The following is a 15,871-nucleotide window of genomic DNA, read 5'->3' on the forward strand; positions in this document are numbered from 1 at the left end:
CACTACCACTACCACTACCACTACCACTACCACTACTACTACTACTACCACTAGTACTACTACCACTAGTACTACAGTACTACTACTACTACTACCACTAGTACTACTACCACTAGTACTACCACTAGTACTACTACTAGTACTACTACCACTAGTACTACTACCACTAGTACTACTACCAATACGATTCCTCACAGCGACTTGTGAAATGAGACCAACGGTTTTATCACTGATATCAACACATCTTTCAAATGCAATCAGTTCACCTAAAGTACCTATCGTAGTAATTTAATTTGGAAACTTCAACTGGTTCCTAAAATCCCCTTATCGATCAGTGTTAATTAAACACTTTACACTTTAGTATCTATCAGAGTTTGCAGTGTCACATATGTGTTTTATCTTCTCTAGAATCAGCTTTTACTACATTATACTAAATAAGAACTCTCTCTGCATGCATTTACTTTAATTCTACCGCTCACAGCTCGTTTCTATTTTTGGACCACCTTCTGTGCCTGGTCTGCCTCCAGCTCCGTGTACCGTCTTATTCTTCGTGGGATTACAACAGCGATGACAAGGTCAAGCTGGCTTGAGAGATGCGTTCGTCAGACAATCCTGCAAGTGTTTAATCAGGCCGCTGGTCCAACTGCTGACTGACTCACACAGACGCAGATGGATCCCACAAACATTTATAGAGAAGGAAGATCTGGAGGAGCTGAGCGGGTGTTATCTCAAAGGTTTGTGTTTATGGTCTCACTGAGATAACTTAATCTTAATGTCAGCACTGCACAATCTGTCCTGTAGTTCCTTCTCTGAAACGTAATACTGAGAAAACAGAGTGATTATGCCGACTCAGAGCTCGGTTGTGATCTAGGACATTGTGAGCAGTGGGAGCAGGCTACTGTGGCCATTAGTGCAGTACTTGTACCACACCACTTCTGCACCACTACTCTTAACTCACGTCAATTATGTCTCCCTGATTTATCTGTAGACTCTTTGAAAGGGACCAGGTCAAAAAGGTCAACACTAGGATAAAGTGTCTCAAAAGAGCAGCTGCTGAAAAACTGATGCAAAACTCCCAGGAGAGTCAGATACGGTAAAAGGAGATTTTAGTGTACTGTATTTTCACATAAAACAATGATAATAAATTGTCAGACATCTAAACTCTGCTGCCATCTTGTTGTCATATACCTTTAAAAAAGGAACAAAAGTGCTTTCTTGTCTCATGTGCTATTTAAGAGGATTTTTTCGGTTAGGGTATTGTTTAGAGCAATGCACGCGGCTCATCACGGAATCTTTTTGTGGCTATTTCAGTATTTGATATAACAAATTTGAACAATCAGATTTGATTGACCGAGATATTCTTGGGGAGAAACTTTAAAAGACAATATTTTGCATTTTGCTGGTATCCAGTTTTAATATTTCAAAAGTGCCTTTTAACTTGACACTGACATACGTGTTACTTGTTTGAGTACAACTGTTATACAAGTACTGGACCAGCAAGTGACCAGTAACCAAAACCACTAACTGGAGTTGAGTGAAGATTCATGATCCTCCCGTCTTAATGTTGAAGCAGCGACATCACAGCTGAACAGGGTGTCTCCAATACTCAAAATGCACGTGCTGGTACAACTAATCATTACTACTGTAAGTGCAATATGACTGAGATAACAATGATCCGTATTTGCTGATCAATGTGAAGAACAAATCACCGCCTGCTGCATGGTATAAACATGTGGAGAACATCTGGACATCCCACATTAAGCAGACTTGGTTTGAATGCAGAGGAGGATTACCGTACTCTTAACTTCAGACTACTACTACTTTTACTACTATTACTACTACTACTACGATTGGTCTTAGCTGTTACAGTATAATTGTTGCTGCAGTAGAATATTACCGAGCTAGTACTAGCAGCAAGTACTGCCATCCTACACACCACCGAATGGGTGTTCTATTTGTGTCAGAAGAGTTCTCCTTGCATACAATCTTATACAGTATGTGTTCAGAATGACATTAGTAATAAAAAGGGAGGTTAACAAAAAGGAAAAGAAAATACAGTACATAGTTTCTCCAGACTAGTAGCAGTAGAGGAGACACAGGTGTCATAAATCACAGTCACTGCTGGTCTTACTTCACTGCTGAATGATCTGAAATCAACACAGATGTGAGTTTGGTTATACTCCAAATAAATCAAAACAGACCGGATTTGTTTTGATCCCTGGCCAGCAGGTGTCAGCAGTACTCTGGAAACCTCAGAGGGGATTCTTGGCTCTGCCCTTAAAAGGAGAAACCCGTTTATCTGTTGCAGTTGTGCACAGTTTTGTGAAGGATTGCGCAGGTTTACTGGTAATTTAAGCTTATTCTGATCACACACACACACACACACACACACACACACACACACACACACACACACACACTGTGGTAGTTTTATTGGTCCTTAAAACTTTACCATGTTTGCTCCTAGTTATTTTTCTGACATGAAAATAAAACTGACTGGATTTTGTGAGGAAGACTCTTCAGCTAGAACTGCATTAGTCCAAGTTTATAGAAGGGAGAAGCAACTACAGGAACTAGTACTGGAGTACGAGCACATGCAGTTTCTTTGTCTGACAGGCGATGGCAGTAGTATACCATAAGAAGTCCAAATAAAAGTCCTGAAACGGGGTTTGGAAAGGTTTTGAGGAGGAAGTAAATTCAGCTCACTGAAGGATTTTCATATTCAGGATAAGGATGTAGATAAGCTTTTACACATTGTATTGATTGTGTTTAAGTATGAAAGCTCTTTCTTGGCCTCCGAAATCATAGTTTCATAAAACACTACCATCTCCTGTGTGTGTAATGTGTGAAATGGCTGAAAACTCCAGTCACGCAAAGTTTTGCAAATTGCCAAACTGCTGTTTTACAACGTGCATGAGAGCTGTGACAGAAGCTGCACCAACACCTCATTAGTCTTTGTCCAGACACACAATTTATACTGCTATTGATTCTCAGGCAGCAACACTGCTATGAAGATATTTTCCTGCAGTCTGTGCTCTGGTAGCTACACGGTGTGTACTTTCCCCTCAAAAAGTACAACTTATTTTTTCATTTCATTCTTCATTTGACTCAAAGACATTGTGAATCATGTGTTTGTGGGGGCAATAAAAAAAGCTGCCCGACTTTGTCATGATGCATGAGTTGTCAGGTCGCTACCGTCGGAGGCCCTGAAGTTGCATTCTTGGAATATATCAAAATATTTAAAAGTTTTCTTCTTGGCCTGCTTAGTTTTGGTAACGACTGGAAAAAGCTATCAGCACAGATTTAGATCAAGCCTGAAAAAGTTATTGTTATGGATTTTCAGATTGCTAAACCATTTTTTTAAGTTATATATATATATATATATATATATATATATATATATATATATATATATATATATATATTTATAACAGGTGTTCAAAAGCTGCCAGCACTAAGTGAGGCCCTGAATAACAGCAGCTGTTTCATGTGTTCCCGCCAGATGCTTCGCCTCAACGTCTTCACTTGGGATTGTCCAAAAAAGCATTTATCTCTAGAGGCAATGCAAAAGAGATAAAAGTATTTTTTATTCATTTTTTCTTTGGCATTTTTTTTTTTTTTTTTAGATATAATCATATCATGTTAGTTTGATGCCTCTGAGTCGTCTAAATGTAAAAAACCCTCTTTGAATTCTTTGAATATTTTGTGTAAAATAATAATACATTATTTTACATAAAATAATAATAAATGATAAAAAATCTGCTAATTACAGTGGTTCTTACTCCTACACAATAAAACCTCGAACAACAATTTATTATTTATTTATTTCTGAAACATTTGGGCACTACTAAGTACCCCCATGATTCAAGTAGATTTATCTACAGCAATAACCAGAAGTAGTTCTGTCCTCTATGACCTTGTCAGTCTCCTTTTAGGCCTTGAGATATAGAATTTGGGTTGTGTGTGTGTGTGTGTGTGTGTGTGTGTGTGTGTGTGTGTGTGTGTGTGTGTGTGTGTGTGTGTGTGTGTGTGTGTGTGTGTGTGTGTGTGTGTGTGTGTGTGTGTGTGTGTTTCATTCCACCATCTGAGGTTTGCTGGGACGTCCCCCTCCCAGGAAGTGAAGATTAGCAAATGTCTTGAATACTCTCCATTTCTGAATAATCTTTCTCACTGTAAAATGCTGAACAGCCAAGTCATGTTTTTCTTTTTTTTTTGCAAACATTTCATAAATCTTGCCAGCTTGAACTGCAACAACAATTTATGATCCAAGCCCATTGATTATGTCTTTCCCTTTTTAGTGTAGCGTTTAGCCCGAATCCAGCAACGTTTTTTTAGAGGTCTGCACTTGTGCTGACAATCAGTTGATAATAAGTACGTAGCATGTAGCTGCAAATTATCCTCTTTTTTTCCCTTTAAGGCAAATTACCCTCTTAAAGTCCTCTTAAAGCAGAAGGGGGGTCCTTAGTATTGCCTACACAATTTTTTTTCTCCATCCTTTTTGTTAAATTTATAATGGCATGGTAAAACAAAGTCTTTAGTTGCTTGTTCCTAATACAAAGACCCAGTATGATCAGATTAATTTTATTATACTTACACACACATATGAAGCATAGGATTTAGATAGAGGGCACTAACTTATGCACATAACTGTAAGTGAAACATTCACACACACATTTCTATACTCCATATACAGGTACAAAGATGAATGAGTTTTCACTCTTTACATGACTAGTTATGTCCCTTTTTATGTTTTCCAAGCAACCCAACAAAACACTTTTGTGGAAACATTTACCACCCCCCTCCCCATCAAATGCCGTCTGTCGGAGTTACAGCCCTGTTCAAATAAATTCATACAGCAACTAACCAACAGTTTCAGGTTTTTAGCAAGCAACGCACATTCCTGGTCCTTTCCTGTATCTGAAACCACCTTTCATCCATCTATTCCACCCGCTGCCGTGGGACTTCCTCGCAGCATTCGAGATCTTTGTTGACCACGGGATGTTTTGGCTGGGTTAAACTCAGTTTTTTAGGCTCACCTTAACATTGCACGGCTGTTGCAGCGCACTTCTCAGCTGCAGACTCCAGCTGAGTAACAACACGCATGTTAACAACTGTTTCAGTGTATTCAGGGCCTTATAATGTTTAAGTGGTGTGCAGAGGTGTGTTTAACAGAGATTTGCTGCTGATTGGATTAGCTTGTTGTGTGTAATAGACATCATTCTTCATGACTGCTGGTGAGGAGGTCTAGTGGTCCACTTTTCATCTGTGTTCCAGCGTCTCACATCAAAAGGTTGCTTCATGTCTTACCGCACTTATTTTTCATTTTATTTTAGTGCATAGGTGAGTCTGTTTCTCCTTTGAAGTATGAGGGAAAAAAAAGAAACGAGTGAAGAATAACCCTGCTATGATCTCTTGTTACGGTCCACTGCTCCATCTTATGAGGAACGCTGCCAAAATGACCAGAATCAAGCCCTCTGCTGCTAGGAAACAATAATTTAGAGACACTGAGCTGACCTAGGAAATATGCAGACAGTTGGGAAGGAGCATAAACAACAGACATGCAGCCCCGCGCAGCATCTGTGATGCACACCAGTTTGGGGAAATGCGTTACAGACAAGTTGACCAAACTGTAAAAACAGCAGTATTGCACAGATTCTAGTGAAGTGGCATTTTTAGTTCCGCTTGTTTTCCCACACACTGAATGACCTCCACCGTGAAGGCGATTAAACAACACAATGGTGCACGTAAGTGTGTGTTATTTTCAAAGTGGATGGCAGGGGGAACAATGAAGCAGGAAGACGGAGGCTGCGTGTTGTGGAAGCGCTGAGAGCGCATTGTCTCATCATTCTTCTTTGATCAGGGTGCTGACAGCACTGCTCAAATTGAAGCTCATGTCAGAACCCCTAATCCAGTCAAATGTCGGCTTCACCAGACCACAACTGACCGACTGCTCAGCTCAGCCAAAACACGTGCATCCCATTTTCTTGAGAATGAACGTTCCTGTCAGAACAGTAACTCTGGAAAACACTTATCTGCCTTTCCTTTTTTTTTTCTTTCTTTAGCCTGCTCAGTTTACTCTGGTCTTTCAACAACAGTTGCTGCAACGAGTTGAAGAAAGGCCAAGGTGTCAGGTGGAGGAAGGCCAGCTGTGGACACAATTTGTCCACATATTAAGACAAAAACAGGACTTGTTTCCTGTAAGGAAAGCACACTGGGAGTTGTTTACCCATTAAGAAAGGAAGCATTGATCTTCTTGACATCTGCCCCAAGCAGAGCAGAGTCTCGGCGTTGTAGTGTGTGCTGTCAAAGTATGCGTTTTCGAGAGTGTGTCCAGTGGGACGAGTTTTCATGAGAGGGTGCAGAGATTGCTAAGAGTCATCACACTGGTGCTTGAAATCGTGCTTCACACCGAAGAAATGAAGTATGATTTTTCACGTGTGAGCCAGAAAACAATGACCCTCACATTCCCGTGTTTCACATCTTTCAACCCCATCACGAGCAGAGGCCTTAGGTGACATCACCCTCAACCTGCTCTCACTCGGGGTGTCGATGCGTAAAATACGGCGAGGGATATGGACGTCTTTGTTGCTGTTAAGCTTCAGTACCCCGTCTGATCCAGTTATCCGTATTACCACATTCATCTCCTTTGACTGGATGATTGAACAAAAACCTTTTTTTTTTAGAATATGATTTACTTTGTTATCCAAGTCCAAATGGATTAATGATGTAACTGAGCGTCAGAGGTGATGCATTTTACTTCAAAGACATGAAAGTTTATTTAATGATAGTATTATGAGCAGAAAATCCAGTGATTTATGAACAGAAAAAAAAAGGCTCTTAGGTCAAAGTGGTTCATTAACTCGTCAAACTTTCCCATAATCCACAGGACCTTAAGGATCCGTTGCTAACGTCCTGGTGGAAGACACTCAGGAGACCCTCAACTGTTGTTTGTCCAGACCCCAGCCGGTCAGGGGAGGACTTGCTCAATACCCATTTTAAAACAAGGATTCTTCTGTTTTCTGGTTTGCTCGGTCGGAGTCACACTTTTAAACTCCCTGCACAGACAGACATTACCTTCTGAAGGATTTTCTCAGTTTACACTTACAATCGTAGCCCAGATCTGTTTGCACTGACAGCATTTCAGAGGCGTGCTACTTCATGATGTGCTGAGAGTAGAGCTTTAAACCCAGAAGTTCAGACGTGTCCATCACAGACTGAGCAGTCAATCCTTTCCATGAGAGCTGCAAGGTTCTAGGCGGTACTTGCGTTTGCCTGATGCTTGTTTCATGCTGCATTTTATGAACTTGCTGAAGTACGTGGCTGGCGTAATGCTCCTTTGAAGTAAAGTAGCTTTAATCTCTGTGACATCACAGTCTGAACCTTGTGTTTAAAGGTCAGATGGCCCCAGATAAACACAACCACGATGGTTTCAGTGGGTTTGGGGGTTTTAATTTATGAGAATGAGAATCTGAGAAAAACTGGACAAAAACAAGTTAATAATACAGCAAAGTATTTTCTTAATTTTTTTTTATAAGCAGGATGAAGTATTATTCCGCAACTACAGTTTCATAAGACGGGTGACACTTCAAGAAGCATGCAAGCAAGCAAGAACACTTAATCAAAAAACTCGCTGACAGTCTTTGGATACTTAAAAGCTCACAAAACATTTCAGGACAGATATATTCCTGATAAAACATTTGCAGAAATATAATTGTTTTGGCTTCCTGTAGAGATTCAAATTAAGTGTCTCGATTAATACGTAACACTGCCAAAATGAACAGCACACTGAAGTGGAACTTGCTGACACGATTTATAGGCAGAGTAATTGAACCCTGAACACTTTTTTTTTTTGGGCCACATTCAGTGTATATCTCCTCCCCCTGCGTGAGCTGCCCACCTTGTGAGTACACTGTAAAAGAAAAAACAGTCTTCATACGCAGTCCTGGCTGTGTAAACTGGAAACAGACGGGGGGGGGGGCCAAAACCATAACTATAGCTATTTGCTATCAGGCTATAACGGTTCTGAATGATTATACTAACGTGATCAAACAAGCCACTGTCTCACATGTGAAAGAACTGCAAAAGTCAGAGGGTTTTTGGTTTTTCTAACTTTTATGTTCTACATAAAAATGGCTAAAAACAATGGGATATGTATCAATATGCTTGTGCATCTTTTCTCAATGAAAAACAAACAAAGAAATTGTCATTTGACCCAACTAATTGTCACTAAGCCGGCAGCATTTGAACCTTATGCTTAATTTACTATTTAAGAGCGCCTCCAGAACCAGTAGCACTTTCCAGAGAGTTAAAGCTCAACAGTGATCCATCATGGAGCACAGCCTTCAAAGCAGGAATCCTGTTTCCAGCGAGGAATTGGAAACAGTGGTGTTTTCTACCACAGATCTGGACATTTGTAGTCCTAAAACTTGACACTTGTGACACATGGAAATGATGTACTTATGCCTCATTGTTTTTCCTTTTGTTGCATCACATATTATCTTTTATTTTGGTTTTAGAAAAAAAAGAAGAAGATCAGATTTTTGCCTACTTTCCCAATTTGGTTCTGATACCTATGGATACCCTGGTATGACTTCTGGAAAATAAATGACTAAATAACAAAAAGGACTAATAAAATAATACTAATTGTGGTCTCAAATCAGTATTTTATTTTGACAAATTATAATGTTGTGGCCAGAAATTAGAATTTCAAAACAGAATGACAATTTTGATCTCAATTTTCTCTTTTATTGTTTGCCTGTAGTAATGATTCCTTGCAACACCTGACATTTAAGAATATTATTGCAACTCAATCCCAGTCTAAAATAACCCTTTATCTCTCAATCAAATGACCTCTGTCTGATTTGAGCATATTTCCAGTGAGGCTGTGGATCATGTTCAGCCTACAGGTCAAAAATTAGTCACAAATTAGCATTAGCCTCCTATGAGCTGGCGTACACATATGTGGACATCACACGTTTTGGTGTCTATGTCATAATGTTTAATTTCTTAGGAGGTTAATATAGAGAAATGTATGACCATGAATTAAATTAATTTGTGGCCACAAAATACTAATTTGAGGCCATAACCTGCTTATCTAAAAAGAAACTATCAATTACAAGCACTGCTTTCTATAAACTTCCACTGAGACTATTAAAATAAAACCTTAAGTGTATGTTGCAATACATTTTTTTTACACTTGTCACAAAAAAAAGAATAAAATAAGATGATAATACAAAAGGATAAAACTAAAATTTAGCTTTTTTTTAAATCTAAAATGTCGCAATCAGCCCACGGCTTTAGCTTAAATCGAACACTGGAACTGAAAAGCAGCACCTTTTAAGGAAATAAAATCGTCTTACCACCAACCCAGTGGCTTTACTGACATTCTCCTGTTCTTTGTTTAATCTGTAAGATACAAACATTAATACAGCTCTCCTCTTTCAAGCAACTTTACATGAAAAAATTATTTCCAAGACATCAAAATGCAACTCGGTTCATGAAAAACATATAAAAACAAAACATGAGCTTTTACACTTCAATATTTGGACAAACTGCATTGAGCTTTAACGCTGAGGAAGTGAGAGATGAAAGTGCCAGTGCTCAGTACTCAGGTCTTTGGAAAAAAACTGTCAAATCATGTTTTGTTAAATTCTCAACTTACCAGGCCTTTTAAGGCTTCTCGTAGTGATCTCCTCTAATCTCTGCAACAAAGCAAATCATTCTGACAGAGTTCAAGTATTAATTTTCATGTTATATGTTCAGCAAAAAAATGTCTCTTCACTTCTGCTGTTCAGTGTTATCTGAAGAAATCTCAAAACCAGATCAAGTGATCACAAGTAAAAGTGAAAAAAAAAAAAAAAACTCTCTGGTCAAAAGGAAGAACTATCATTTTTATGTAATCTAATGATTTACAACTTTATTACATAACATAGTCAGTGGGATGTTTACTTTAGGAGAACCTGTTAAATTACCTTTCACTCAAAGCTATTTTTCAGTCTCTTATTGTCAAACGCCTGCTGAGAAAACTTGTTTCTCACGAAACTTCCAACTGGCGTTACTTTCAAATGAAAAGTTGCACAATCCCAGAGCTTGGCAAAGTTTAAGGGCTTAGATTGGCTTGAGATATAAGTTCAAAAGGTTGCTCAAATTACAGCAAAAATAACAGACATAACATTTCTGCAGTTGTGGAGCAACATGCGAGAAGCATAAACAATGAAATCTCCCATATAACGACGGCTAAAACAAGCAACAAAGTTATCAACATTCGGTACATCCATGTGTATATTTCAGCTACAAACAATTACAGGCAGAATCCAAGCTGAAGAGATTTACATATATTACTCATATTTACAGATATTTACGTCCCTTTAATGTATAAATACACTATACACTTTTATAGAAACAAATATAATTCCACAGTATATATATGTATATATATATATATATATATATATATATATATATAGAGAGAGAGAGAGAGAGAGAGAGAGAGAGAGAGAGAGAGAGAGAGAGAGAGAGAGAGAGAGAGAGAGAGAGAGAGAGAGAGAGAGAGTCTGTCTTTTTACAACATTTTATTTTGGAGCCGGTAAGCTTTTTAGTCCTGCAAATCACATTAATGTACAGGAAATTGTTTTTGTCTTGACTGCAAATGAGGCCAAAACACAAAGCCCCCGATGGTGCAGGATGTTGAAAAAAAAAAAATCGGGAAGTGCACTGACGTGTTTTGTGAGGAATGTGTGAGCTTCTTCCCCAACGAAAGCCATGGGAACGGCCCGTGTGAAGATGGCTGGACTCATCCAACAGTGGTCAGTTTCACCTCATCAAAGCTCCCAGCTCACCATCTGTGTGTGCGTGTTTTGCTATTTACCTCTGCTGAACCACAAATGAAAGCCATCATGTGGCGATCCACACAAAAGACTGGCCGCTGGAACATGAAACATCTCCCGGGCCAAGTTATATTGTGGATACATGCAAATGTATAACTCCAAATCCATTATTATTCTTCACTCATGTTCCTTTTCTGTTACTGGGTGTTTTGTAAGGTCAAAGCACTGGCTTGAATCCCTTTTTTTGTTTTTTATTAGCCACTAAAATGTGGTTCTAGGACATGCCCCAAAATGGAAATTCAAACACAAAAGATGAGGTGCGTGCCTTGGTTACTTGGAGACAAGTGGTCTGGAAGAGCTGATTTTATCACCGCACATCTCCAGACCGCTCCAGACCTTCACCTTTGTAAACATTCAAACAGGAAAAGGGTGTTTGTTGCCGCTGTAGGAAGAGACAACCACCAGCGAAAGTGTCAGGATTCCTGGAATTCTTTTTAAATCGCTGAGAAGAAAAACATGTTTGGTGCTTGATAAATTGTAATGGCAGCATGCTTAAACTTTCATTAATTGTGACTGAATTTAAGAAAAAGGGACATTAAATGTACATTTTCTGTCTCAACATTGAGTATATATGAAAAAAAGAGCATGTTGTCACATAAAATGTGTCCATATAGTCTCTTTTTGTTGCAAATGTTTAAGCTCCAGTGCACCTTCAGTGCATCGTGTTTTCCATGCCAAAACGTTTGATTGCTTCTACAGCTTCTAAGTTTTATGGGGGCATTGTAGATCGTGTCAGGAGTGAATGTCAAGCTGACACTCCTTGTGCATGTTGATACCACTGACTGTTTACTCTGCCTGGGCTGATATCTTGGGAGAATTATCCAGTTCTCTCCAGTTGCCAGTGCTGCCTGTCGGGCTCCGATTGGTCATTTTGGTCAGCAGCGTCGTCCTGCGGATGCTGCTGTCCGAATCCTCTTTTTTATCTGTGCTCGCTTTATAGCAGCAGGAGAAGCAATGCACGAAATCTTGGAGGAGGTGACCGCTGAAGATCATGTATATCCATGGGTTACAGCAGCTGTTGAGACTGGCAAGGAGCGCAGACAGAGTCACTGCTGTGTTCTCAGACTCTGAGGAGCGGAGAGGAAAGAGGAAAAAAATGATTAAGCTGCAAAACATCTGGCACACCAGGCTGCAGAAATGCCTCCGTAATGCAGTTGGTGTATAAATCAGGGTCGTTATTTTTCATTTAATACGAGAAAGTCTAGCAAACACACAAACTTAGAAAACCTCAGGTATAAAAATGTCTCTTGAGAAGCAAACTTGCATCATTTGTCATGTATTTGACATATTTTAACTAAAATTGTAAGTGATGTACAAGCTATATTAACTCTGGAGCCAAATTTCTGCTGTCAGGTTAAAGATAGAATATAAAAGTTCAATAGCCTACAGTTTATTAGTTTTGGAGAGAAGATAAGAAGTTATTCAAAAACAGGAGGCTGACGCATCTGAGTGAGGAGAGCCACATCCTTTAAAATCTGCGCTTTTCTGCCCTCGGCAACTTAAATATATGAATTGTCTGTACACAAAAGATAAGTGCAAACTATTTAATGGATTTCACTCAGTTTCATACACATTTTATGATTTGTGTGCCTGCGAACTGTTTGCGTAAATGCGCGCTTTCTTTTTCCTTTTACGCGTCAACTTTTCACACACAGCCTGGCTATTTGTTGGCTATAAAGTGACATCCACGCCAAAATCTCAACATTTTGTTTGGTTTTAATTTACTTTATAGTCTTGTGCCAAAAACTTACCATCCCACTGGAAGTTTTCATCCCACACGGACCACATCTGGACTGTGAAAAAAGGCGCCCAGCAAATAATATAGGCCAAAACGATGACAAAAGTCATCTTAACGGTCCTCAGTTTGGCTCTGGATATGGTCGTGACGCTGCTGACCGAGCTCTTCCCGATCAGCCCGCTCTTGCTCGCGGCCCCGGCCGTCGTTTTTCTTTTCTTGTACTTGATATTTTTCCATATGCTGTGGCAGATGAAGCCGTAGCACATCATGAGGAGGAGCACGGGCACCAGGAAGATGGCCACGGTTGTCCAGGTGATGTACGCGCGGGCGCCCCACGGCTCGATGAAGTTGGCCCAGCAGTCGTACACGTCCGAGCCGTTCTTGATCTCGCTCAGGGAGAAGATGAAGAACTGCGGGGTGCTGAGCACCAGGCTGCACATCCACGTGGACACGATCATGATGTGGGAGCGCTTGGTGGGCTGCTGGAGCGTCTTCAGAGGGTGGCAGATGGCGATGTAGCGGTCCAGAGTCATCATCACCATCATGTAGGTGGAAGCGAACATCCCCATCACCTGCAGGTGCTTCACGATCCTGCACAGAAAGTCCGGGCCGTAGAAGCGGAAGGTGATCTCCCAGCACAGCTGCGGCAACACCTGGAAGAAGGCGACGACCAGGTCGGCCAGGCTCAGGTGTTTGATGAAGAGGTGCATGCGCGACATCTTCTTCTTGGTGTTGTACATGGCCAGCAGCACGCTCACGTTCCCGATCACCGCCACCACAAAAGTAATGCTCAGGACCATGATCTCGATCTGGGCCACCTCCTCGTTTCTCGCAAATGGGTCGGATCCGTTGGGGTAGACGGTGCCGTTTCCAGACGTCCCCATCCTTAGACCCTCGGTGAGACTCAGCGTGACTGATTCTGGCCGTTGTTGGAGTTGCACATTGTCAGGATTGTACATGGCACTGCTGCGCCTCCGTGCGCCCTGGCGAACACCGTGCCAACGGCGGCTGCGAACGAAGTGCCCACTTTAAGCCGGAGTTGGAGGAAACCTGGCGCACTGAGGGAACACCGCTGCTCTCTGACTCGTGGCAGCTCTGGCTCCTTGTTTTATGGTCGAATCAAATTCCAGAGCGGATGTGCGTAAAACGCGGATGCGCAGGAGAAGAGAGAGAGAGAGAGGGGGACAACACTTGTTGTGAGGGATTTCTTTGATTATCTTTTTTGTTTTTATCCAAGAAATTCGTGCCTTCTTTTCATTAATAGGTTGTAAAATACTTGTTTTGCACTCACCCTTTCCATGAAGTTTATACAAGCCCCACATCAGAAGCTCTTCCCATTTCCATGCACATGGAAGGATACTGTTCATATCCTGTGTTTATACATATTTTATACGTATCTTTTTTGTATTTTTTATATATTTTTTATTTCTGACTTTTCAGTCTTTTTACCCCTCCCCTACATGTGTGTGCTAAGTGTACTGCTGACAACAAAATAAGTTTCCCCACTGAGGGAGAAAATAAAGGATATCTTATCTTATCTTATCTTATCTTATCTTATGTTTAGACTCAGTTTACAACCTACACTGATACAAATATCGGTAACACTTTATAATAACTACACACTATTAAGCATTAGTTAAGCATTAGTTAAGCATCAGTAAATGCTTAATTGATCATGATGAATTCATGATCAATTAATCAAATATCTTGCTTGAACTTTTTGCATGATATTATTATGTAGATCAAGAAAGACTAGTCTTTGTATAAACTACTTAATTTTTTGTATGGAAATAATACATTTTGCAAGTACAATCAACTTAATTGTGTTGAATTGACTTTACTTGCCAAAATTAGGTTGACTTTACTTGCAAATTGAATTTTGTACATACTAAAAATTAAGTAGTTTATACAAAGAATAGTCTTTCTCGATCTACATAAAAATCTCATGCGAAAAAGTTGCCTTAAAAGTAGATCAAGCAAGATATTTTTTACTGTGGTGTTCCACTTAAACAAATAACGCATGTTTCATCTAAACGTTGGTCAATCTGCCCAATAGATTACAATTGTTAAAGGAATGGTAAATACAACAACATCATTGCTTGTTGTTTGTGTGTAAATGAAAAGATTGCCTGGGATTACATAAATACTGCTTGTTAAGGAAAAAATGCACAATGTCTTGTTTTTTGAACAAATGCAGATTAAGTTCAAAACTAGATGTATTCATGTAAAGCAACAAACTTCATTTTTAAATGTTAATATCACAGATTTAAATATGTTATATTTACATCAGTTTAGATTAATTTTTTTCAGTGTATGCATTGAAAACTACATGTCTAGACTGAATCACACTATATTAAAGCAGCACAATTTATTCATTTATCATATTAAAATATAAGCTTTATTAGCATTTAAAGCTTAAATATTTGACAAGTAGCTCTCATAGTCTCATGCCCTCATTGTCAGCAAGAACCAGCCAACTATATGGCTTTATAGCTCAACCCCATCACAGAGTCACAGCTGACACATGGCAGAGGAGACATGAGGATATTTTACAAAGGGATGATGAAAGAGAAAACGTAACCAAGCAGGATGCCAAACAAGAATAACTTGCTATATGTTCACACAGCCAGCCCATAACCATTTTTTTAGCATGTCATTACCATGAAGCACGCTGATTTCTCTGATTGACCATTGCTTGTGAGCTGGTTCCCAATCTTCATGGCTGCTGTGTTAGCCCACATACACAGAATGTGTGAAAGCAAACCGAAACAGAGGGTGGTGAAGAGGCTTTGCTATACTGTTGCACATGGTTATGCAGAGAGCAGATTTTTTACAAGCTGCAAGAAACTGTCAGAGTCGGAGGAAGCCTCTGTGTGCTTCTATGCTTTGGGTACCTGTCCGTTTGTCAAGTATTGCAGTCTGCATGGTCCAAACAGGTTAGCTGTTAGCTTTCAGACAGTAATGGCTGGCGTCTGTGTATTTCTGATCGGAATCGCGTTTGAAAGCAAGTCTGTATGTTGCTTGAATGTGATTGGGAAAAATAACTTTTCTTCTGACTTTTGGCTTTAAGACAGTAAAAAAATAAATAAATAAGACAACAAATTTAAATGCAACATAGTGTCAATGTTGCAAATTGGCAAAATGAGCAGACCTGTGAAGCTGCTCGCAACACGCCTTAATTCAGTCACAGTTAGCTGTTTTGGCTTGCCTAGCTAGGTTTGTGTTCACCTATGAATGCTAATTAATA

At 39.7% G+C, this 15,871-nt stretch overlaps 1 protein-coding gene across 1 annotated transcript; it reads right to left on the reverse strand.

Moving 5' to 3' along the window:
• Positions 1-10,483: 10,483 nt before the first annotated feature.
• avpr1aa (arginine vasopressin receptor 1Aa) lies at positions 10,484-13,692 on the reverse strand. Its single transcript, XM_061721123.1, has 2 exons — positions 12,638-13,692; positions 10,484-11,953 (listed from the first exon to the last, which is right to left on the reverse strand). The coding sequence occupies exons 1-2, from the start codon at positions 13,581-13,583 to the stop codon at positions 11,673-11,675; spliced, it is 1,227 nt and encodes a 408-aa protein (XP_061577107.1). The 5' UTR covers positions 13,584-13,692; the 3' UTR covers positions 10,484-11,672.
• Positions 13,693-15,871: the final 2,179 nt, after the last annotated feature.

The sequence above is a fragment of the Cololabis saira genome, chromosome 5, assembly GCF_033807715.1.
Source record: "Cololabis saira isolate AMF1-May2022 chromosome 5, fColSai1.1, whole genome shotgun sequence".
NCBI classification, from domain to species: Eukaryota; Metazoa; Chordata; class Actinopteri; order Beloniformes; family Belonidae; genus Cololabis; species Cololabis saira.